The 24,650-nt window shown below is 38.1% G+C and overlaps 1 protein-coding gene across 11 annotated transcripts in view; it reads left to right on the forward strand.

The window, feature by feature from the left end:
• The window catches only part of PDE5A (phosphodiesterase 5A), a 103,328-nt gene that overhangs the window by 66,233 nt on the left and 12,445 nt on the right, over positions 1-24,650 (forward strand). For 10 of the 11 annotated variants that reach the window (XM_088056408.1, XM_088056412.1, XM_005533141.3 and 7 more), the window contains 11 exons: positions 1,882-2,464; positions 3,128-3,217; positions 9,515-9,586; positions 10,671-10,760; positions 11,982-12,119; positions 12,594-12,661; positions 14,644-14,752; positions 16,521-16,605; positions 19,398-19,573; positions 20,960-21,019; positions 24,132-24,278. In XM_088056408.1, the coding sequence (XP_087912534.1) occupies positions 1,882-2,464; positions 3,128-3,217; positions 9,515-9,586; positions 10,671-10,760; positions 11,982-12,119; positions 12,594-12,661; positions 14,644-14,752; positions 16,521-16,605; positions 19,398-19,573; positions 20,960-21,019; positions 24,132-24,278 (1,618 nt within the window). The remainder of the gene's footprint in view (positions 1-1,881; positions 2,465-3,127; positions 3,218-9,514; positions 9,587-10,670; positions 10,761-11,981; positions 12,120-12,593; positions 12,662-14,643; positions 14,753-16,520; positions 16,606-19,397; positions 19,574-20,959; positions 21,020-24,131; positions 24,279-24,650) is intronic. The other variant, XM_088056407.1, reaches the window with a different exon arrangement.

Genomic DNA, 24,650 nt, shown 5'->3' on the forward strand with positions numbered 1-24,650 from the left:
TTTAGAGGTTGTACTATATTTGCATAAAGATTTTTGTACCTTTAGCTTTTTAATTTTCTTAAGGATATTTTTGGTCATTGAAAATTTTTATTCTTTCTCATTCAGTCTATTAAATGAAAATTCCAAGTGTTACCAAATGCTAGCTTCTTATTTTGACTCTCAGTGAAACAGCTTTTGCAAATGTGACACTGTCCTATGCAAATCATATTATTCATTGCAGTAATAAATGGTCATACCTCCCCCATTTAATGTTTATCCTGTTTAAGTACTTGAAAGTAATACTTTTAAAGTCAAATTTCTAATAATATGTTCGTTGTTCTTTGCTTCACTTCAAGAAACACTTGGATGAGGTTACTGCACAAAAAATAGGTATCACTGCTTTAATAAAGGAGGATCATTGGTTTCTAATAATTCATTTTTTTTATAGCATGTTTGCCTGCTGTTGAGGTCTCTAAATGATATGTGATCAAAAAATCTCTTTCAAGCCTTCCTAAAAGAAGTCAAATTACTTTGCTTTTGTGGCTTGCTGTTACAAATAGCATTGTTGGACTGTTGGACTTTAGGTTTTAATTGATCACTTTGCTTTGAATTAAGGGTTAATTGTGCTTGCATCCTACAGCAAAGATCAAGGTGTGCTGTAAGGAAAATAAGACTGTTGTACAGTGCTTTTCATGTGTAACGTACACCGATGCGTGTAACTGATCAGCAGCTGACTAACCTGACTCAGTTCCATGGCTTCATTCAGCTTCACTCTCAGAATTCCTGTGGTCTGCTGAGCAAATAAAAAATATCCCAAATTTAAAACATGACCACCATGAAAGGTTTCCAAAAGATCAGACTTGTTAATACGATTTTTGCTGTTCCTAGGCTCGTTATGTTATGTAACACAGCAAAAATCCATTTTTTCTGAGAGGAAGGGCATGTGCTGTGAGGAATCCTCAACACTGAACAAATGAAATAAAAAGTCCTTTACTTAAAAAAAACCCAACCAAGCAAAAGACAAAAAGAAACTGAAACAAAAACCCCTCTGATTTTGGACAAGAAAATATTATAGTGATAAAAAAAGTGTGCTTATGTCGTAACAATGTGCTGTATTTAGTGAGGACATTATTAGGATTGGCTTCCTAATGCAAAGTTAATTTGAGAAGCACAGTTGAATACTAGAGATGAATGCCATTTTTTGATTAGTGATGAGCTCTTAAAAATACAGTTTTAGGTTTGAGTTAGACAATGAGTGTCATCCACAAGGAAAGGAAATAGGAGAGATGCATGAAAACAGTCTGTTCTTATTTTGAAGGGGGTTGAATTAGTAACATGCATGTTTATTTAATGGTTTTTAAGTAAAATTTTTATACTTTGAGTCCAACCAGCGTTTTTTATTAACTTGGAGGGGTAGGGGAAGTTAACTCAAAAATAGTATATTGGCAACAGAAAAATAGGAGGGGCTGTAGGTGATTGACAGAGAATTTATCTTTTTAGAGGTTAGAAACAGAAAATTTTGTCTTCAAATTAATATATCTATATATGTCTTATATAGAAATCCAAATCTTAGGAGTAGAAAGGACTGGAACTTTTCAGTCAAAAAATGGTGGTGTAAATTTCTGATCTGTACTCTGAAAGCCACAGCATAAGTGGTCCTCCTCTGCCCTATTCAGGTATTTCCTCTAGGCAAAAATAGTTTGTTGGGTTTTTTGCATGGGGCAAAAAATGTTACTGCTTAATGTGGGCTAAGTGCTGCATAAAATTGGAGAACATTGATACAGAGGAGTCTAAAGGTGCATCAGTGTCCTCTGTTTGAAAAGGTTTAGTTATCCTTTCACAGTGTCAGCTAGAGGATTTTCAATTCACCTCATTCCCTGTATTTTTGGTTTTGTTTTATAGAGAAATGGTTAATGCATGGTTTGCTGAGAGAGTTCACACCATCCCAGTCTGCAAGGAGGGAACCAAGTCCCAGAGCGAAGCCTGTGCCTGTCACCAGCCTGCCTGTGCCGAGACCACCAACTCTGGGACACCGGCGAGGAAAATCTCTGCTTCTGAATTTGACAGGCCCTTAAGGCCTATTTTTGTCAAGGACTCGGTAGGAGCAGTGAGCTTCCTCTCTGGCTCTGACAAGAAGGAACAGATGCCTCTGCAATCTCCAAGGATTGAGACCAGTGCAGGGGATCAGTGCTCGAGACTATTAGAACTTGTGAAAGATATTTCTAGTCACTTGGATGTCACAGCGCTTTGCCATAAGATCTTCCTACACATCCATGAGCTGATCGCAGCTGATCGCTATTCCCTGTTCCTGGTGTGTGAGGACAGCTCCAACGAGAAGTTTCTCGTGAGCAGGCTGTTTGACGTGGCAGAAGGATCCACCCTGGAAGAAGCTTCCAACAACTGCATTCGCCTGGAGTGGAACAAGGGCATTGTGGGTCACGTGGCAGCCATAGGGCAGCCTCTCAACATCAAGAATGCCTATGAGGTAAGCCAAGGAAATTTATCTTCAGCAATTCTTGAAAAAGAAACCACCACGTGCTGGAATGTTGCCATTTTAGTGCCTGTATTTGGTGCTGTATTGACTTAAAGCGGTCAAGATGCAAACTCGACACCGTGGTTTTGGTTGTAATGCATGTATTGTAGATACAAGTGCATACAGAAATGTGAAGCTAGGGCTGAAAAAATCAGAGTTCTATTGAGGTGATTACTCAGAATTCAGTACTGAGGTGAATATATGAAATGAGCAATCTCTGATGAAAACAAAACCACTAACCACTTTTATGAAACTGTGTTCCTCTGTGGGTGCAGATCTTTTAGTTTATTTCTGTAATTTCTTCTTGATGATAAAAGGTAAACTAGGTGTGGTTAATCCATGAGCATATTTATTACAATGATGGTCTAGGCTCAAAAAAAAAAGCTTCTCCTAGGGTTTGGGTTTTTTGGTTTTTATAGCAGTGGTCTTAATCTATTGGCACTCATGTTCCACACAAATGCTTTTTTGTTGTTAACACACTGGTAGTAAAAACTTTATATAATTACTGGCAGGTAATGAAACCTTATCTTGGGTAACAGTCAAAATATTAAACTTTTTTCAAGTCCATAAACCAAGGAAGAAAAAGAACTGATTGCATTTTTTTTATTGTATCAGGATCCAAGATTCAATGCAGAAGTTGACCAGATCACAGGGTATAAGACTCAGAGCATTCTCTGTATGCCAATAAAGAATCACAGGGAAGAGGTAAGCTCCAATCTTGGGATCGCTTCACTTTCCAGTCACGTGTATGCTTTAAAATTTCATTAGCTGGCAGTCATCATCTACCAACCATCTCTTTTTTTTTTTTTAGCAGGACTGTTTATGTTTGTTTAGACTGTAATTTTATCTTATCTAGTTGGGTAATGTAAGCCAAAGGGAACTGTCAGGAAGAGTTTAATCCCAAATGTAGCAGTAGAATATATGTATTTAACTCCAGAAGCGCTGTTCCTGCTTCCTGTACTCAGTATCTGTCAGCATGAAAGTTCTCTGCACACTTACTAGTCTATCTCAAATTGTGATTAAGTTACTGTACTTCAGCTTAGCTTGTATCTATATTGCTTCATTCAGAGGGCACAAACTGGGTTTTATCATTGTCTAAAAACCTGATTATTTTTACACTCCCTTAACTCAACATGGTTCCTAATTTATTACTTATGAGCTAAGTGCCAGGCACTGAAAACACACAGTGTCAATGTGACTCAGAAAAGTCATCCTCGAGTCATAACTTAAATCACTCCTAATTTGAAACAGTGTGAATCTGCTCACTGAACTCTTGTCCATATTTCCTGTTCATGCTGTTTCTCATGGGAGCTCTCTCATCCTGTCTCATGCTATTGCAGTAGGGAGAATTATTATTATGAGCTAACAACACCTTCTTGCCCTGAGTATTTGAGGAGTGAATTCAGTGAAGTCCATGCAATCCGATGAATGGGGAAAAGATGAGATGAACTCTTTGATTTAGGGAGTAAGGAAAGTATGGTTGGGTTTTCTTTGATCCTGACTGTAGTGGCCTTCAGCCACATCACCAGTTTTAGAATACTCATAAAAGGTAAGGCTCTCCACACAGTGTGTTAGAGCTTTGAAATGGAGATTTTGTTCTCCTGGAATTCATTTATTTTTCAGAGCATTTATAGTTTGCTTCCAGAAAGCTCAAGCTCCCAAAAAGAAATGTTGCCAAGATTGATTTGAAGACATCATACCTTCTTTTTTCTGCTCTTCCATCTTTCACTCCTCTTGTAGAGTGTCATCTTGACTTCTACTGCACTGAATCTTTTTTTTTTTAATTAAATTAATTAAACTCCTGCATTAACTTGTTTATTGACTCTTGTTATAGCTGACCCAGATGATCAGCCAGTATTTCCTTTCTTCATGTACTGCAAATTTCAGCTTAAATTATTTTGTTCTATTCTTCCAAGGATAGCACTTGATCCCTTCCTACTCCCACTCCTTCTTAAAAGTCTTCCTCTTTCCACCTGGCAGCAGCCACTGCTGGCCCTGGGCCAGCAGATGAGCGAAGCAGATGCCGTGTGAAGAACTGTCAGGGATCAGTGGTCCATGTCAGGCTGATGTAAGGCTTCCAGTTTCACCCAAGCCATGCCATTTTCATTTTGTCAAATGGAAAAAGATGCTATGGGGACAGAAATGAGCTACAAAGCCCTGCTGGCTGGGAAGTATGAAAGTGCTCACTTCTCACCAGGTGCTGGTGGTGGGTAAAGAAGGAATAAGAGCTGCAGTCTGTTTGTCCAGTCCACCATGACTAAAGGGCTGAATAAACCTGCAATGGGCCGTGTCTTCAGCCAGCTTCCTCCTCCTGAGTGCATCAGCAAGTGGAAATGAAGCAGGAATTTATTTTGACAAGTGCAGCCAACCTGAAGTTTGAGGAGTGTTACACTCATAGGCAATAATTTGAAGGTGTCAAACTGTAAGATTTCTTACAGGAAAGGATGGCAGTTCCTAATTTTTTTTCAGAGTTTTACATTCTCTACCAGAAGGTTTCTCTCATCCTTTCTGTAACAAATGACTGACATGTTTCTTGGAGAGATGTTGGAGTCAGTGAGTCAGTCCTTAATTTTCCATTCTGCTTCTTTTTCTGTTTAAAAATCCCCCAAACAACCAAACCAGAATACTGGCTCCTCCCTGTTAAAACAAAAAGAGACCTTTTAAAAATCCCCAAAGCCCCTCTAGAAATATTGATGCTTGTGAATGCTGCCTTAGCCCAGGATGTCAGCAATTGCGGTCAAAAGATGATTCTGGAAGGCATCCAAAAATAAACACTGAGAAAGAGGAGCAACTGGGGCTTTCTGTTTGTTTGTTTAGTATTAGTGGTATTTTTTTTAAAACAAAAGAGTCAGTAATTGAGAGGAAGAAAATCTCATGCTGATTACTAAATCCTCTGGGCCTGCTGAAGTACAGATATTTTTCCAGTAGATGTTTTTCACATTTGCCTATATTTCCATCGGGTGTGTGAGAAACCAGAGTCTCATTTAAAAATAACAGCTAGTAAGAAATTCCATAAATGAAAACGATTTGATTCACAAAAGAGCTCATGGAAAGGACCCAGGAATTAGTAACAATGAGACTCAGTGCAGTGCAGTAAGACAACTTTACCTTTGGCATGGTTTTGTAGACACTTATAAATAAACAGTCACTTTGACGGGACTGGATAGGGAATAAACATCCTTACTCCATTCCTCAGCTTAAACCAGCTTGTGGAGTTCTCCAGAGCTGATAAAAGACTGAGAACAGCTCTCCAGCAGGTTTGGAATACCTGGAGAATGGATGGTCTCTGAAGCACAGAGCCACCAAAGCTACCATACATCATCTCCAGGAGTGACACAATTTTTTCTGTTATTGCTGCTATTTATTTTTTCTTTGAGCTGGGCATAGTAATTTTCATAAAAGTCAATCTCAGTTTAATTTCTACTAAAATCCGTAGGATTTTCTCATATGGAGCTTTTAGCTGAATTAACTGAGACATTTCTCCCAAGCTGTGAGCATGGAAGATGGAATTTCCTAGTAATCAGCTAGGGAAATGTTGTTTTGGTTTTTTTTCTGGCAATGCTCACTCAGTTGTTTGGTTTGTTGTTTACTGGGCCCAATCTCCTGTCACTGGGAGGCTCCTCCCAACAAATCAGGTGTGCTACTACTTATAACAGCCTTTGAAAATCCTCTGTTGAATTTTATCGTGTAAAATGGGACTGGGCATGTCACCTGTAGTTATTTTCTCCCCCAGTAAACCCTTCAGATATCACACATCCCAATCACTGCAGGACAGAGCAGTCTGGCCAAGCTGACTTTAAATAAACTCAGTTCCGGCAGCAGTCTTGCTGCAGGATTATGGAGGACAGTAATTTGCTTTTTGGATGGATTTTCAGCTTACGCTGAGACACAGTATAGTAGATAGACTGCTGCAAAGCGTGGAGGCTACTGTTGGCATGAATGATAGAAAGGGATGTGAAATTTCTGTTGATACAAAATTAAAGTCTGTAAATACAGTTCTGTCACTGCAGTATAATTTTATAAGCTTGAACCCAACCTCTACACAAGACCAGGAGAGCAAAGTAAGGTCAATACCACTTTGTCTTCCGATGTGGGTATGTTCTCTTATCAAAAATGTCCATTTTCCCATTTTCTGTTACCATTCTTTGGCTTTAATGCAATTTTCCTTCAGGTGCCAGCAAAGTAAATAAAAAAGCTATCTCCTTAAGAAGCAAAATTAATTACATCAGAAGTCAGCTGAAGTAAGACCCTACTGAAAAAGGCACCAGCTGCCTGCAGAGCTGGAACAGCTTTCACAGAGTTAGGCCTGTAATTTTAATGTGCAAAAAATTGCAGCAGGAAACCATCCATATAAATTTCAGAGCAGAGTCATCAGCAATGAAGTCTATCAGTTGTCACCTACTGGGTACTCAAGGTAGCCTGCTACTTTTAGAGGCAGGACTCAGCTATTGCAAGAAAACAGTAGAAATTAAGTTCTCTGATAATTAGAAGAAATCTCTCCTTGTAATGTGGATCAGGATTTATTAAATTAGAAAAGTAGCACAGCTAGAAAAGAAAGGTTAGAGAACAAGTGGAGCATTGGAAGATCACCTGTGTTACCAGGAAGAATGCAGTCAGGAAAGCTGTGTTCAGATGTGGTGAAACACATGTGTGTATTGAATCAGCAACTGATGGAAGGTTTGTCCTTCCTTGGGACTGAAAGTAAGGGGAAAATTCCATCATGAAAATAGCTTTTTGTTTCTATGGTCTATGTGTGGATTATATGATCTGAATGGAAAATAGCAAAGTACTTGGGTTCTGATCCAAGGGGAATTTCCTTCTGCTCACCCCTTGGGCTCTTTGAATAGAGCAAACCTGGGAAAAGGCTCTTGTTGGGAACAGCAGGATTCCTCTAGATAATACTGTGTTCTAGAACCCCACCTGCCTAGTCCAAATTGGAGGAAAGCTCAGGAAAAGGAGCTTGTAGCGCTCCACAGTACACTGCTTACTTCAGTGGTTAGAAGTAAAATCACAGGTGTCAAAGCATAAGCGGATCCCAATTACTTCAGTCTTTCCCTCAGCCTTGGTTTTCTTCAGTCCAGAGTAATATCTTGAGCTTTTTTAGCTCCCTGTGTAGCTGAGCCCAGAGCAGTTGGGCTTTTGATTCAGTTTTTCTGCTGGTGCAAACATAACTCCCAGCTGGAAATCACAGACTTGGCCTATTGCTATTTGTGATTTGTTTAGAATAAATTTTAAAAATGAGGATTTGGGTTTCATACTTTGCTTAGTATTCTCTAAAATGCAGGCATATGTTCTCCATGGCCCCAAATGCTACCACATGATTGACTTTTGTCCTAATTACATAATTACTTTAGTAACAGGAGCAGATCCTCTCAGGTTTCTTACATCTTCTCCTAATTACCTGGTGGCAGGCAAGATTCCAATAGCTAAAAAAATGCCTGTCTGAAGTTTTTCTCATTCCTGTCTGCACCATATTCTATGGAATTCTGAGAAGTTCACTGAAATTTAAGCTGATAAAAATGAAGCCAGAATTTGGACCAGTTTAATTTTAAAACTGTTCGTTTTGTATGAAAAAGAAATGGGCACAACATAAAGTTGTCTGGAAGCTTAGAATGCCACTGAAACAGCAACTAAAAAGAGGAAGGTTTGCATTTGCACAAAATTTTTATCCTAATCAACTTAACATGAAATTTTTGCAGGTTTATTCTCCTCATTATTTCTTTCCCCTTCAGTTAAAATCCTTTACTGAAAGACCTTACCAGACATCTAAAACTGACCATTGCTCTTGGAACACCTGCCTTTGTTCATGTATCTGAGGCCTGGAGTGCTGATGAAAGGAGCCTAAATAGTCTTTTTTTTTCCCTGTATTCATATGGTCCTTTTACTGTTTTCTTATAGCTTTTTTTTAAGCACTGCAGACTTTCCTTTCATGGAGAGGATGTATATAAACAAGCAACATGAAAGCACTCACCTTTTGGGTGAAAAGCCTCTGGCCTCATTAAAGTTGTCTTAGCTCATGCTGGATCAAAACTGGAAAAAAAAATAATTAAATCAGCACCCAGGGAGGACAGTGGCATGAGAAGAGGTCTAAACATCAACCTCTGCACATGTAGGTTAACATAAAAGCATATTAACTGGTTAAGGGATTTGCTTTCATTCAAAGTCTGCCAGAGAAGCATATAGGCTTGGTGGTACATTGTTATTACAGAAAGAAGTCCACTGGATGAGAAATACTCCTCATTGAAGTAAGTAAGAGGTTGACTGTGGGAAAAATGGGGTTGTATGGAATGGAGCTGACAGTTGAGCTTTATTTCAGACATTTTTGAGCCACCAGTTGGCAGCGATTCATGTCAAAGAACAACGGCCTTACTTAAAACATCAGTACTTTGGGAATGCTGGGCTGAGAGACAATAAATCGCCTTCTTCTCCATTAAAAAAATAAAACCACATGTCTTCCATCAGTTTAGCAGTTACAACTTGACCATGAATGGTTAAATACACCTCTTTAAACATGCTCACCACAGAGTTTTCCTCTGATAATGTTTTTCCTAAAAAAACCAGATGAAAAAAAACCACCATTAGCCTTTTGCATTGGTTTTACACTAAGTACACTTCAAACAAAAGAAGCTCTTTGCAGCTTTTTCTATCAGTTTTTGTAATAATGCTAAAAAAATCTGAAAATATCTAAAAGCTTTGCATTATACTTTGTCAGATTAATAATACTTTGTCTCAAAAGGAATGGAAATACAGAATTATATTAGGGAAAGGCTAAAGTCTTCAAATCCTGTAATCTAGGAAATGCTTATGCATGAGACAGACATTTATTATATTAACCATTTGATTTCATAGTCAACCAAGTGAATACCTGTAATGATAATTTATTATATTATATAAATTATATATTATTATATTATATATTTATATATTAAATTATATAAATATGCCTAGCAATGGAATCCAAACTCCTAAAAATTAACTCATTTCTCCATTTTGAATACCCAGGTTGTTGGTGTGGCTCAAGCAATCAACAAGAAATCCGGAATTGGCGGCACTTTCACTGAACAAGACGAAAAGGTATAAAAAGCTGGATGTTTGTCTCTTTGCTTTTCATAGGGGAAGGGGGATAGATATGTTTTTCATTTTCCTGCTGCTCAAAAATTTTCAAGTTATTGAAAATTAAACATCTCTGAGAAAGTAAACATACTGGCAATATTGCAATTTTATTTCTTTGAGGCCATGAGAAATGTGGATGTGAAATAATTTCATTTCAGGATCACCATGTCATATATCTCTAAAGCACAGGCTTACTCTACTGGAATGCATTGTAAAACCCTTTCATAACTTTCAATGGACATAGTTTTTAATTAATTGGTTCTAACTCTCCTGGCAAGCCCAACAAACATAAATTGAATATTAAAATTTGTGGCGTGATTCTCTTTTCAACACCATGTCACTTTTCAATATATAGCATTTTCAGGAAAAAAAAAGCTTTAGACAAATTATGAAAAATATATATAAGAGAATCAGGAGAGCAGCCAGAATTGATTCCTAATTATCCCAGTGCAGTTGCTTTTCAGAACTTTCCAGATTTCATGTTCAGACAGGTGGGGCAAAAGCCAGGCTCTGCTCAGGCTGAAGTTGACAATCACAAATAAAAGAATCAGAATTCACCCTTTCTCTTGGAGAATTTCCCCCTTAAAACAAAATGCACGCTGCTTATCTGCAGGCTGTCAGAATGAATCCCATCCAGAATGAGGAAAAAAATTTTGCATTTGCTATGTTAGCAAATTTTTATTTTCACTTCCCAAGGGATTGAATTCCCTCAGAAAGGCAAGTTGCTGTGGTCAGTTTTTCTAGATAAAATATGCATTGTTGCACAATTATTTTTCCCTCTAAGCTGCTTTTCAGATGAACCCTACTCATACCAAGATAATGTTCTTCAGAGTTTAGCTTAAAAAAAGAAGGGATTCTTGAGGAAATAAGAAATTACAAGGAGCTGGAAAAAACCCAGACTCTGAACATGTGGTTGCCAAAAATAACAAAATATCAATTAATACTTGAGAGTGAAAACAAAACGTTGCAGTAGCTTATCTTCGAATAGAGTTTGGATGCTGTGGGATGTTTTCTCTGTGAGATGTTGATGTTCATTTGTCTCCAGGATTTTGCAGCATATTTGGCCTTTTGTGGGATTGTTCTTCACAACGCTCAGCTGTACGAGACGTCTCTGCTCGAGAACAGGCGCAATCAGGTATGGCCAACAGGTTTGTCCCAGGGACACAGAAATTAAGAGGGTTTGCAAGTTATCAGCGCCTCCTCTTCCTCTTTCTGATGTGATAGTTATTCCTTGGCTGCTTTTAATCCCTGTGACTGAATGCTGTGTGTCTCTGATAAAGCTTTCCTCACAAGCTGTGCCAGGAAGAGGCTGGGCACGTTCCAGCCTGGGCTGTGAGAAATGGCCTGTCTAGGGGGAAGCAGGTAAAGCTGTACGTCAGAAAATTCATTCCATGTTAATACACTTGATATTGCCTGAAGTTATCCTGTGCTTCACTTGATGTATTAAAAAACCAGAAGTGTCAGACTCCAGAAATTACAGGCAGGAATATCCCTGTGGAATAGCAGAGGGCATCCAGACTGTTCCTTTGGGCAATTACTGCTGTAACAGTCACTAACTGTATTTTCAGTAATGATCGAATGGAAAACTGAATTTCCTTGAAATTGCCATAGCTCTGCTTGCTGCCAACTTTGTAACTGATGGGTTATTAATGCAAAGGCCTTTATGGGTGAATATGCCTGCCCTGTGTGATGTGATCATATTTCAGAGAAAGACTAGACAGCAGTTGTTTTAAAGTTTTCCTGTAGATCTGAGTTTCCAACTGACTACCAGTGTTTGTAAATTGGTACAAATTTGGATAGTTTATTAAAATGCCTTCATGTTTCTTGTGAGGAAAAAAAAAGTATGAGCATATCTGAGCACCTAAGTACTTCAACAGCAGCTTTGAAATACAGCAGACTGTACTAAATGTTTTCACCAAACGAGTTAATTAGGATCTGTTAGAATTACAACCAAGAATAACTGTGTTCAGAAGTCTTAAAAAGTGTAAATATCACTTTGGTGGTTTGAGAATGCACACTTGAGCCATAGGAAAATGGGTTTCCTAAGGACAAGTAACTGTGTTGTCTGGATTTCATAGGTTTCATTTGACCTTTTAATGCCTAAATCTATTCTGCTTCTCTGACAGAAAACTGAATCAGACAGCTTATTATGCTATTTAGTTCTTCCATAAAAAGTGTCAAATTGGCTAATACTGACTGTTACCTTGCATTCTGTGAGAGCCAAAACTTACTTTTGGTCACAGACATAAACATTGTCTTCCCTGATTCAGGGGAGAGGAGAAGACTCAAGACACCAGTAACGATAATTACTGCATAAATCAATTAGTCAAACCCTCACAAACGACCTTTTCTTCAGGTCCTTCTTGACCTTGCCAGCCTGATTTTTGAAGAGCAGCAGTCTTTGGAAGTGATCCTGAAGAAGATAGCAGCCACTATAATATCCTTCATGCAGGTGCAGAGGTGTACCATCTTCATAGTGGATGAAGACTGTCCTGTGAGTATGTTTATTTTGTCTGAAGGCAGAACTGTTTATTCCCTGGGAGTGGGGTGAGCTTCCCTCCATTCTCATATGTTCTGTAGTCTTTTCATTCTCTGTCTTTTCTTTCGTGGCATTTGCTCAGGTTGGGTGTTAACATGAGAGGTTTTGGCCTTTGTGGAATTAAAGCATTTCTGTGCTGACATATAACTTTGGCACGGCTTGTAAATACCAGAATTTCTTCTCTGGGTCATGAGTAGAGATTCAAGACACTACAGTGATACTTCAAGTTGTATCAAAAGATACCTTTATGATAGGATCCAGTATCCAGCTCGATGACAGATGTGGAATGAAGCTAAATAATCTTACACTTGTCTTTAGTACAGAACAGGTCTTGATAACAACCTGCAACAAGGTTTTAATGAGTAATACTGTTCTAAATAATGACAACCTTATACACCTGTGTATTCAAACATCCTCTTGATATTACAGGATACATTTTCTAGTGTCTTTCACATGGAATCTGAGGAATTAGAGGATTCATCTGAAAATCTGAAGAGGTAAACCAATTAATTATGACTTGTTCATCCTGAAGTGGCTATTGACCACCTCTCTTGCCTTAAAAAACCGCACTGAGCAGAGCAAGAGTAGGGCTTGATCTCTTCACTTTGCCAGTCTAAGAACATATTTGGATTTCAAGGCTAAGTTATGGAAATGTACAGAGGAGCTGCTCTGAAACTGATTTCAAAGAAATCTGTGTGGAGAGCTATGGTGTAGAGGAGACATATGCAAATTAGTAGATAATAACCAAAATAATGCTTTTAATCAATTATTTTAATCGCTATCCTCATCTCATAGATAAGGAAGATGACTCAAGGAACATGTCCCACTAAATCAAGATTAGAGCCCTAAAGTTCTAACTCCCACTCATCTTTGGGAAACCACTAATGAGTTCAACTGAGAGGAAAAGAAAGAGATAAGGAGCTGAATTAAAATACCCAGATAAAATAGTTCCCAAAGTTAGCCTGAACCTCTGTATTGAAGTTTGGCAATTACTGTCTTTGTCATCAAACGCAGTTGATCCAAATACTGTCAGAAAGAGACACAGTTGCTTATAAAATGCTCTACTACAGATATTTTGTGCAGGGAGAAAACAGATTTTCTGAGCTCCTTTGATGTTGTTTTGCAGTAAATATTTATTACATCAAGTTTAATTCCATATATATGAGAATGATGTCCATAGTGTGTGACTTGAGCAACTAAAAGCTGTTGAGCCATGTTTTAGACAGTGTTCAGCCAGAAAGTGCAGGGGTACAACAGTCTGATCACAGGTGAAAATGAAAATTCCTCTTTAGTCCTCTTCTGCTTTCTAAGAATGGACCCTTCCTCCTCATTATCCCTTTGATGGTGACTGGTTATTAATGGACTCAAAATGTTATTTGCTGCTTGCATGGGCCACCACAAACTTGTTTCTCATACCTGATAGGGAAGAGGAATCTTGGAGGTTTAGTTGCCATATCAGACTCTTGTTCATGAGAAAACACAATTATATGCCAATGACTGCACTGTGATTCAACCCTTGCAGTTACAACTTCTGCTATGCTTGAAGGGCACAATTTCAGGCAAGAGCAGAAATATAATGACATGGATTAGATGGGAACTATTACTTTACATAATATAAAAGTTTCAGCCTCGTTATGCAATCAAGGACATTGAATCAAGCCCCAAATCAGACTGTTTTTCAGAATTGTGGGGCATTGCCTTGTATGTGTGAAATAAGGAAAGAGTAATTCCTCTCCTCTGGCCCTGGAACATCCTTACACCGGGAGGATAAGGGAAGTCAAGTCAAATGTTGGAGAGAAACTACAGGAGCTTGATGGGTATAGGTTTATAAGTAGGACATAGGTCCTCCTCCAAGGCAGGCAAAGGGTCTAAGAGGATTAAAATACCTTAAATAAACGGTGGCTAAAGAAGTGGAGATGATTGATTCTGTACAGATACTTTATGTCCTGATTTGGAATAGACAGTTCTATTTCAGTAACACAACTTCCATGTGACTGATTGTCCCTTTACTTTTAGAACAAATTTGAAATGAACTTAGAAGCAGAAAATTCACAAGTGATACCTGCTGCAGTCTCTTGAACTAATATGTGAATTTCATCCAGTATTGATTTTTCAGGAGTACCGGATTTGTGAATGCAGTTTGTTTTCAAATAGTTCCGTTTATTTCCATATAAACCCAGCTGTTCATTCTTTATCTTTCATCTGTGTAAACTGTAGGGAATTGTTTATTTCTTCAGTCTGGTGTTCGGTGTTAATGTTTTTGAACATTAAAGAAATGGTGGAAAGCATCCACCCATCCATGCTGCAGTTTCGTGATGACAGCTGGATTAGGATGCAGGATTTGAACTCTGACTCCGTTATTTATCTATTGGTTGTATCTATATATCCTTCTCTCATATGGGAAAGATATTACCTGCCTGGCATAATGAAATGACTCACTTTTATGCAAAGCACATAATAATAATGTTGTATCCTTCAGGGACTATGACACGAACAAAATCAATTACATGTATGCTCAGTATGTCAAGAACACGATGGAGCCACTCAACATCCCAGATGTCTGCAAAGACAGAAGATTTCCATGGACAGTAAGTAAAATAAGCTTAGGTTTGAAATTGAAAAATTCCATTAGAAATGGAAAATATTTTTCTGTTTTACTTTTAAAGATTTTTTGCTTTCCCCTTACTCTTTCTGTCAAGGTGGCCCCAGTTAAAATGGTGCAAATGCACAATGAGTGTTGGGAGGCTCTCAGAAGTTTCTCTTTTATCCTTTCCTTTCCCATCTCATTCTGGCCAAGATTAGTGTTACAGATCCAGGTTCTTTGCTGCAGTGGAGATGGATCAACTTCAGTTTTCTTGGGGAAGTGTTAGGCAAAACTCCCAAAGGGTGAGCTGGTGATGTGGTAGATGACTGAGCACAGAGATACTGGAGAGTGAGGAGGGAACGTCACTTGGCAAGGCTCAGGTAGCAAAATTAAAAGCAAACTTTGAATTATGTATTTATTTGCATTCATTATGTATTTAAATATGTATTTTCCCATATTTTCAATACAGAAATTAGTCTGCTCCTACAATTATGTTTAAGCTTGTTGGCAAGAGGTTAATGAGAGGGAGAGGAGCTACTATGGTCAGCAGATGGCTTTTTACCAAAATTTGTTCATAGATACACAACAAAATGATCAGAAAAGACAGTGCTCAGTGTAATAATAATGTTGTAATAATAATGTAATAATAATGTTCCAGCAAGTGGAAAGAAGGGACAGGGTTGTTTCCCTTTCTTTTCCTGTGCAAGCTTTCTTGGATGTTCTGGAGTAGGTTTCTGTGACAGATTGAGCAACACAGGAATTGAGTTCTCAGACTAACCCTGTCTTAATTGCAGGACTGGAAGTACAGACAGAATCCAATGGATATATGGTATAGATTAATAGATTAACTGATTAATAAAGAAAGAGGTGATGATTTTGAAGACATCTAAAAATAAAATTAATACCTTGAGAATCATCCAAACAATGTTTTGTTGGAAACAGGCTGGTCAGTAGGGTTAGAGTTATTTCAATTTCTTTTTAGTTTTTTCTTTGCCTGGAATTCACCTTATGTATGTAAAAGAAACCCATAAAGAAGAAAGCAATGGTGGTTTTAGAAGGAATCTGGATCATGTTTTTCAGCAGCACAGAGACTGCACTCGCACTACTGCAGGAGCAGGGCAAGGCAGGGCTGTAGGATAAATGTTTAGAAAGCTGATGCACCCTTACATGAGGGAAATCCCAGGTGTTGCCAGTGCCCTAGAAACCTTGGCTTGCCTCTTTCTTTGGAGGACATTCAACAGCACATTCATCTCATGAAAATCCTGCCAAGATACTCTGTACAGTCCTTGCACAGTACAGAGCACAAAGCAACAATATAAAAAAAGAAAGATAATCTTTGATCAGAAATATGAGCATTTGGCCATTTCTTTTGGTGTCACACACAATTAGAGATCAGAGCAAATGTCCTTCTCAACAAATGCTGCATTATTCCTGGAGTGGTCAGAGCAGAGCTGTGGCCTTTTCTCCCCAGCTGTTTGAAAAGGAGGCATTATCTCTTTGTTCCATCCTTCCACTCCCCAAATAAATTAATCTCCTTCTGTTGGAGCCCAGGACATGCTGCAAAGTCCTGGGAAGAGTACAGAATGCTGAACCTAGATGTAGTAATTTTCCTGCCTGTTGTTTGTGCGCAAACTCGTTGATCACGTGGTTGCTTTTTGAAGGAAGATGTAAACCAAGAGTAGTTGTGGAGCTCAGTTCTACAGGTTTATCACTTCAGCCAGCTGAAAAACAGCCTTTAAAATTGTAACCATCTTTTTCTGTTTGTTTAACAGAATGACACTGCAGAAAATGTAAATCGGAGCATAAAGAGTTTGCTGTGTACACCAATAAAAAATGGGAAAAAGAATAAAGTGATAGGTAGGTATCTTGAAAAAAAATAATGTTGTACATTTCTTACATATATTTATGTGCTCCACAGTAAAATCACAGCAACATGCAATCTCAAGCCAGGAGAGAAGATTGTGATATTCTCAACTAATAAGTCTATTGCAATCTTGAATATAAATTGCTCACCTAATAAGCTGCCAAAGAGTAGAGAATGAGTGTCAGCCTTGGTTTCTGGCTGGTTTCCTGGTTTCAGGGACCCACAAGCAAAGAGCAAATAAAATATACTGATTCTTAGATAAGAGCATGGATCCAATTTCATCAGCTTTAAAAAATTTGGCAAGTAAATATTAAGAGTTCCAAGAATGCCTTTTTAATGGTCTTAAAATAATTTTCTTTGAGAATGATGGCAAAACTGCATGGCCCAATTTATAGAGCAAATATGATGTCCCTTTTTTGTGGAGACAGATTTAGTTTTTAAACATCTGAGACAAAAAGAGAAACCTCATCTTTAACTAATGCAGTTCTCTCAAATTTCTTTTGCTATTAGTTTCTTTCACAAGTTCTTTTATTACTTTATTTAAATATTCCAACAAACCCTAGAAGGCCAAGATGAAGACTGAACTGTGGAGTTTTAATTAGAGATATTTCACCATGCTGTGAGCTATTGATGAAACAGTTGCATCTGCTTTTTTTCTTCCTACTGAGATTTTTCTATTGAAGTTCAAACTGAAAGTTTCAGTCAGGCCACCCATTTAGGTGGGCTTTTCAAATCTGAGTCATTCTCATTGGGAAATGCTCTTTGAAGTATTTTATGGTTTCACAGCTGTCTCATGTTCAGTTATTTAATAGAGTAAGGTCAATAAGTTATCTTTGGGACAGTACCCAGAAGTTCCTTTACAATACTACGTGACATGTATGACTATTATTATAAGTCTGGTTTCTTTTTTAAATTATTTTTAAGATTAGGATACCCCAAACCAGAATTTAGGAAGTGGGATGGGGGTAGGAAAAACTGTCCACATCAAACCTGAGCAAATCTTACTAGCAAGAAAGATGGAAAGAACTTTATTCTCCTGACTTGTGCATTTCACAGGTATGTGGTAAAAGCTTTACAGAATCTTGATGTGATTTTAATAACTGTGTCCCAGTGAAAGACTTTGGAGTTCCTTTATTTGTAATCAGTGGACCTCTCAGAGCTTTGGGGAAGTTTTTAAAAGAGGTTGAAGAGTCTTAAGTAATACACAGTATATTTACTGTAGTTCTCTAATTTTTTAAGAGACATTTATGTGCAAATACCATGCCTTTTAAGAATTCATTTGCTTTTGCAGCATATTCACTGTTGGGAATCTTGTGTTCATTGCATCACAGTTGCTATGGAAATAATTATAATGTCATAAGCTGTACTAAACAGAAATCTGAAAGTCAGTTTCATGGGATTTTCCTAAAGAGTTTTCTAAGTCAGCTTCTTTTTTCCCCTGAGGAAATTAATGTTGTTCCTTACTTGAATTAACCCTTTTTGATGGGATTACATTTGTGTACTGTGATTCAATGATCCATTCCTTTCCATCTCATTCCATAAAGGTTCAGAATTCTGTTTGCAATATTCAGATACCCCAATCCCCTCCATTACAGCTGTAATAGTCTTGGTGTCTTTAGAGGAGACTCTGATACTAAGTTCCCCAAACAGAATACAATTTGGAAACAGGACGATGTTGCATTGTCACCAGACATTAAAACTTATGAGCCCAAAATTCTTCTAAAACAACAGTTTGCATGTGCATTCTTTTCCTCAGTTTTATCATCTACTGTAATAGGGAAGATGCACACGTGGTAATTTTTTTCATAACTTTTAATTTGCAGCTGGGATATCTTGGCACTTGGCCAGGAAAATGCAGCTTCTGTGCTCATGGGAGTGAGAAAACATTTGGACTCCCTCAAGACAGTACTCAACCTCAAAGCAGTTTTGGCCAAAGACAACATATTCCTATAATACAGCTGCTCTAATTAATATTCTGGTTGCTTAGCAGGTAAAACTAAGGGGAGGTGTATTTCTGAATTTCCTCCTGCTCACAGTGGTGTCAGGGATTTAAACTGCAGCAAGGTGTGGCAGAAGTTACCTGTCAGACTTCTTCAATGACATGTGCACAGAAAAGTCCAGAAATTCTTAACAGAAAATTAACAAATGCAATTATCAGCAAGTTTGAACCTAAGAAGCTGAATTCAGTCAGATGCTTCTCAAGGAGTTGGGTAGTATTTGGAAGGGGCTGCAATTCAACCACATCCTCAGAAAATGAGTGAGTGTACTTCAGCTTTGAACCTTAACTTGGGTATTCCCTGTTTAGTTCATTTACTTGAAAAAAATCCTAGTACTGGCTCAAAAGAGGAAGCAAAAACTGTGTACCACTCTTCTGACTTTCATAAATGTTCTTTTGGCATGGTTGCAAAAATTTAATTAGCATCCAAAGGACAAATTGTCTTTAGGGATTAAATCAATCTAGAATACTATTAATAATAAAAGTTAGGATGAAAACGACCCTAGAATTTCACAGGATGATCAAGTCTATAAAGCCCTACATTTTTGGTTTACAAATCCTAATAAATGTGAATTTACTATATATATATGTATACATATAATATTTGAATATTTATGATACATTGGAATTATCCTTGGGAAAAAAAAAAAAAGGAAAATCCTACAGCATTCCTATGTGTCACTTATGTATGTTGGTGGTTTATACTGTAGGCTAATCTGTCCTAAACTTAATTCCTGATGGTGACATGCTCTCTGTAATACTTCCTTTCATTTCTGTGTCCTGGCATAGGGGTTTGCCAGATTGTGAATAAGATGGAAGAAAACTCAGGAAAAATCAAGGCTTTCAACAGAAATGATGAAGAGTTCCTGGAAGCATTTGTCATCTTTTGTGGCCTGGGGATCCAGAACACACAGATGTACGAGGCTGTAGAAAGAGCCATGGCCAAACAGATGGTGACATTAGAGGTGAGCCCAAATCTAGGTGGTCTTTAATTAGCCCCAAACAGGTCCTTATGCTCCCCAGACTCTCTTTGTTCTGCACTTAAGTGCAGCTACTTAGGAGATATCCCTCAGGAGAGCAGCATTTAGGCTGTTGAGCTGCTCAGGAATTTTCTGCTTGTTTCTGACTCTGCCAGCAGACTATTTAATTGGGAATTGTGTCCTAACTTCACTTCTGAGATTTAGTGGGGAGCTGGAGGCATCTCTTCCTCTCCACGAGGCTGCAAGCTGGCAGCACAGTGGGTGCGTTCTGTTGCGTAGGAAGAGGGAAATGGTTTGGCAGATTAAGGGGCTTCCTCTCCTTGTCTGAGGGTTTTTGTGATGATTTTGGCTCAGTCCTTCAGACAAACCAGTGTGAGGAGTAACAGCAGCATTATTGTAGGTTAGCAGCAATTTCCACAGACTCCATGAAACCATACCATGATGAACATCACCTGCTCCCAGCCTTTGAACTGGCTCCTGTTAAGCCTTCACAGCTTTAGTCTGAGAAGCTGAATTACTCAGGGGTGATAACTTGAAGCAGAAAGTGAAAAATATGTAGACTTTGGATCTCCTAACATTCATTATGTAAACAGAGTGTTTGCAGAGCTCCTAAAATGGGATTATATGCCCTGTGGCCTCTAAAAGAAACATTACCATTCCCAAATAAACCTTTATTAGGTCATGGTAAATAAAAAGCTGGTAAAACTATTGTCAAAATCATTTGCTTTTATGGCAAATTAGCAATTCTGTCTCTTAGTATAACACTTCATAGATAATATAGGAAGTTCCAGCCAGATTATAGGTTAGCATATAAAATGGGTTTGTTACAAAAAAAATAAAACTCTGTAACTTTTTCATGTCATATGTTCTCACTAGTTAAAAATCTGAGCTTATTTTTTTAATTTAAAATTAATATATTGTCTTTCAGACTTTTGTGCCAAGTCTCAGTTAGGGTAAAACTTGCTTTCATGTCTGAATAAACTCTCAAAGGAGTTACTATGGCAATAATGTCAGGCTCATAATAAGAGCTGTTTTGTGTATTATTTGTATTTGAAAGTGGGCCATGAAAACTTTCCAAAGAGAAAATCAGAGTTCTTTGCTCTTTTTAGAAGCTATTTATGTTTTCTTGGCCTAATTATCTCGTGAAGATTCTGTGCTGTGGGAGATGTGTAAAAGATGCAGATTTCTCCCCATATCTCTGAATGCAGATATGCATTCAGAGAGCTCCCCTAAAACTGGCTCAGGCTCTGCATGGACAGAAAATTTCATCAGCAAATGCAGTGGAACGCTGAAAGATCTGCTGTAGGAAAAGTACCTTGTTATCACATTGCTCTTTTGTTGGTACTAAGGGCTGCTTTTTCCTTCCTGTAGGTTCTCTCTTACCACGCTTCTGCTGCTGAGGAGGAAACGAGGGAGCTGCAGGTAACAGTGGTAATTAAATTTTTTACTATTACTTTAGAAATATTGCTTCAATAGAACAACCAAGAGCAGTCCTGTACACAGATGAGATCCCTAAAGGGGCAGAAGCATATGTTCTAGAAATAAAAATGACAGTGAAGCTTATGCTGACAGGTTCCTGAGCTGAATCACATAAAAGTGAACTATTACAATGTCTACAGTGAGAGAGAAAAGCTGGCCAGAGCACTGAGAGAACCAAACCTGTGCTGGCTGATTTTTCTCAGGAGTTTGAGACAGTCACAGCTGGTGCAATGTCAGTATCAAACTTATAATGATGAAGTATTCCAGAAGCAGGATGTTGAGAACTCTCCATCCTGCAGCTAAGTCTGAATGCTGTATATCTTACAGCTTTGGTACCTTTCTAACATCCCACGTGTTGGGTGCAAGGTTATGGCCTTATGTATAAATTCTGTATCGAATTTTTAATGCAATGATTTTTTAAAAAATAATTTATGATTGCTTTTCTGAGCAGCATCCTGTTCCACTCATGTTTAATTCTGTGTTTAGAAGCCACTGCCTAAGGAATAACTACAGCTAGGATTTCAAGTGCATTTCAAAGCACAGCATGTGCTTAGTTTATCCAAGCCTTCAGCAGCTGTTCCAGAGAAGTGGCATCACGCCTGCTGCATGAAAACAAAAGGGAGGGATGGAGAGGAAGGAAGGCATAGGGGACCTGAGCTGGGTAGCATGACATAACAAGGAATGAGACTAAGGATATTTCCAGAACGGTGTCACAGAGATTTTTGAACTTCAGTCCTACCACACTGCTGCTCATCAATAAAGAGCCATGATAAGACCAGAGTGCAGCTCCTCTCTTGAAGTTTCTCTTCAGGGCTTGTGGTGAAATCTTTGTGGTTACACCGTTACTGGTCAATGAAACAGAGCCACATCAAACCTAGAACTGGGCCAGTGTCCACCTGCATGGCTTAACTGTCCACAGCTTCCTAGCACAGTCCTGGCCTGTCAGCCACTGCTGTCTGAGGTGATACCAGAGCACAAGAACAGGCCTTTTTATTTGCACACATGGAATTTTTATTTTAGTTTTTATTTTTTGCACTCATATTGTTGTGTAAAGACAGCCAAAATAGTTTGAATTTTTTTCTGGATATACCTTTTGCTTCTAAATAATCTGAAAATAGGTAATTATCAGGCAGTTGGACTAGAAGATGGTTGTAGGCCTCTGCCAACTGACACTATTCTATTCAATTAATTATCTGCCTTATGGCATTGGATGCAGTCAAATGTGTTACTTTAATAATCATTTCCAAACACTACAGAACTGTCCTATTGCATCAGTTACCTCCTTTGAGCCTAGTACTGTCTGCAAGCTGTATTTTATCATCCAAAGCAGATGAAACAAAACAAAAGTCTTTCTAGTTGCCACACAGTGGTCCCAACGTTTTCCATAGCAGCCTTTTTGTGGCCAGTGTATTTACAGAAACCATGGCTCAATAAATTGAAATTAAAATAGCTGATGAACTTTTGTGCTGTAAAACAGGAGGCAGAGGCTCTAGTGGCTTCAGTAAGTGAAAAAGGAAATAGCTAATCTGGTTAAACAACACTATAAACTGCTATAGAGTGCAGGGGTTTTATGCTTCAGCTGAAATTAAACTTACTGTTGTGGCTGTAAAAGGCAGGAGATAAGGAAGGGAAAGATAAATTATGAATGAAGTGAGGTATGAGGTGTTCTTTTGAGCTCCTTCTGTCTCCTTCCAGCACCTTTCCTTGTGAAATACCAGCCTGCAGTTGAGGTTTTTCAAAAATATGTCAGTAGCTTTGCTGAACGGTTGCATTATTTACCACTGAACATGCAGGCCTTTCACGTGCTCACAGCTGAAATCCCACATGAATCCAAACAGGGACACAAAATTACTGGCACAAGAAGTGTGTAAGAATGGTGCATTTTTTTCCCTGTGTCAATACCCTTTTTCATAACCTCCTGTGACTTCCTGATTCTGACACACAAGGGAGAGGACAGCGAACTGATACGGAACAGAGGCTGGCAGCCATAATTCTAAGGATTTGCATGTTTCAGGTACTAATATTGTAGATCTTGACAAATGGTTCCTTTCCTGTTCCTCAGCCTTCTGGGACACAGCTGCCCACACTGGAGAAATGTTTTCCCTTATAATTACCAAGAGGAAGATAAACACAAAGATTTATCTCCTTTACCATTTCAGATTTACCTGATTTTCTTTGAACCACACTCATATTGAGGTGAAACAGTTCTAAAGCATCAGCACTGAGAACCCCAGCTTTTATTCTGCTGCAGAAAATGATACTAAATTTTGTTCTATAGTATAAGACTTAGTATTTATTTTGTTAGTATGAGAGTTAATATAAGATTTAGCATAACCTCAACACAGGTATTTTGAAGGACAGAAATATTCCCTATTTTATACCTAGAAAAGGGATGCAATACATGGAGATATTACTGACAATTAAAAACTCAGATTTAAAAGCATAGGATGGGGAGGTGTGTTGTTTACCTTGTAATCTCAAATTTCACATTGAAGGTTTATGGATGCATGCAAACTGCACCCAAACCATGGACCATGGGTTTTAAAAATTATTGATCACAGATGAACTCTAATTTTTCAGGTTTCTAGCCCTGAGAAAACTCTGCCTGTGGACATGTTCTGACTCCCATCATGCTGAATGTGGATTCTGTTAGCAAATCTGTTTTACTGACATCTCTTTCCTCACCATTTTTAGAAAAATGCCAACAGTTACAGCCTGCATGCCCATAAAAACAAACATATAATTCCACTGCCTTATTTTCTCATTCTCCCAATTTCATCAATACTTTTGGTTACAATTTGCCTCAGGTGATTTAGATAACCAGACTGACCAGGTAATTCCATCCTTATTCCCTTGATCTATGGAAAAGTGCTTGTTAAACCTAAGGTAATAAAGCAATGTTAAATAAGAGAAGCATGGGGAAGTAAATGAGAAGCAATCATCAGTTTTCAGTATCACTTGAAGGTACGATTTAGTGTCTCTTTTTTAATTAGTCTGTTGAAAAAGCAAGTATTTGTTCTGTTTTCTCTAAAAAGCTAAGCTGTGTTCTCCCATTCTTCTCCAGGCTGCTGTAGTGCCATCTGCACAAACTCTCAACCTGACTGACTTCTACTTCAGTGACTTTGAGCTGTCAGACTTTGAAACAACGCTGTGCACAATTCGAATGTTCACAGACCTCAACCTGGTGCAAAATTTCCAAATGAAACACGAGGTATGATTGCTGCCAAGTACTGCCCCACAGAAAGAGCTTAATTATTAGGAATTCAGAGTAGTGAAATGATCCCACAGCAAATAGAACTGGACATCTGTATTAAAGAGTAATTAACAAACTAGGAAGGTATATGAAGAATTGGAGTCTGTCCTCAGTTGGGTTTTACTGGAGGATTAATAATTTTAATAATTTAATCTATTAATTTTAATCTATTTAAGTCTATGATTAATGGACTGGAAAACAGAATACTGAGAAGGGAGAGGATAGCAACTTCTCAGGAAGTGAAAAACTCTTACTAAGAGGATAATAGCACTGTTCACTACGTCCATATGAGATAGTAATTATCTTATTCTTTTCCTACAAAATAATAGA

This window comes from Pseudopodoces humilis, chromosome 6, assembly GCF_049639895.1.
Source record: "Pseudopodoces humilis isolate 2021_Gansu_Grassland_sample_001 chromosome 6, ASM4963989v1, whole genome shotgun sequence".
Classification (NCBI taxonomy): Eukaryota; Metazoa; Chordata; class Aves; order Passeriformes; family Paridae; genus Pseudopodoces; species Pseudopodoces humilis.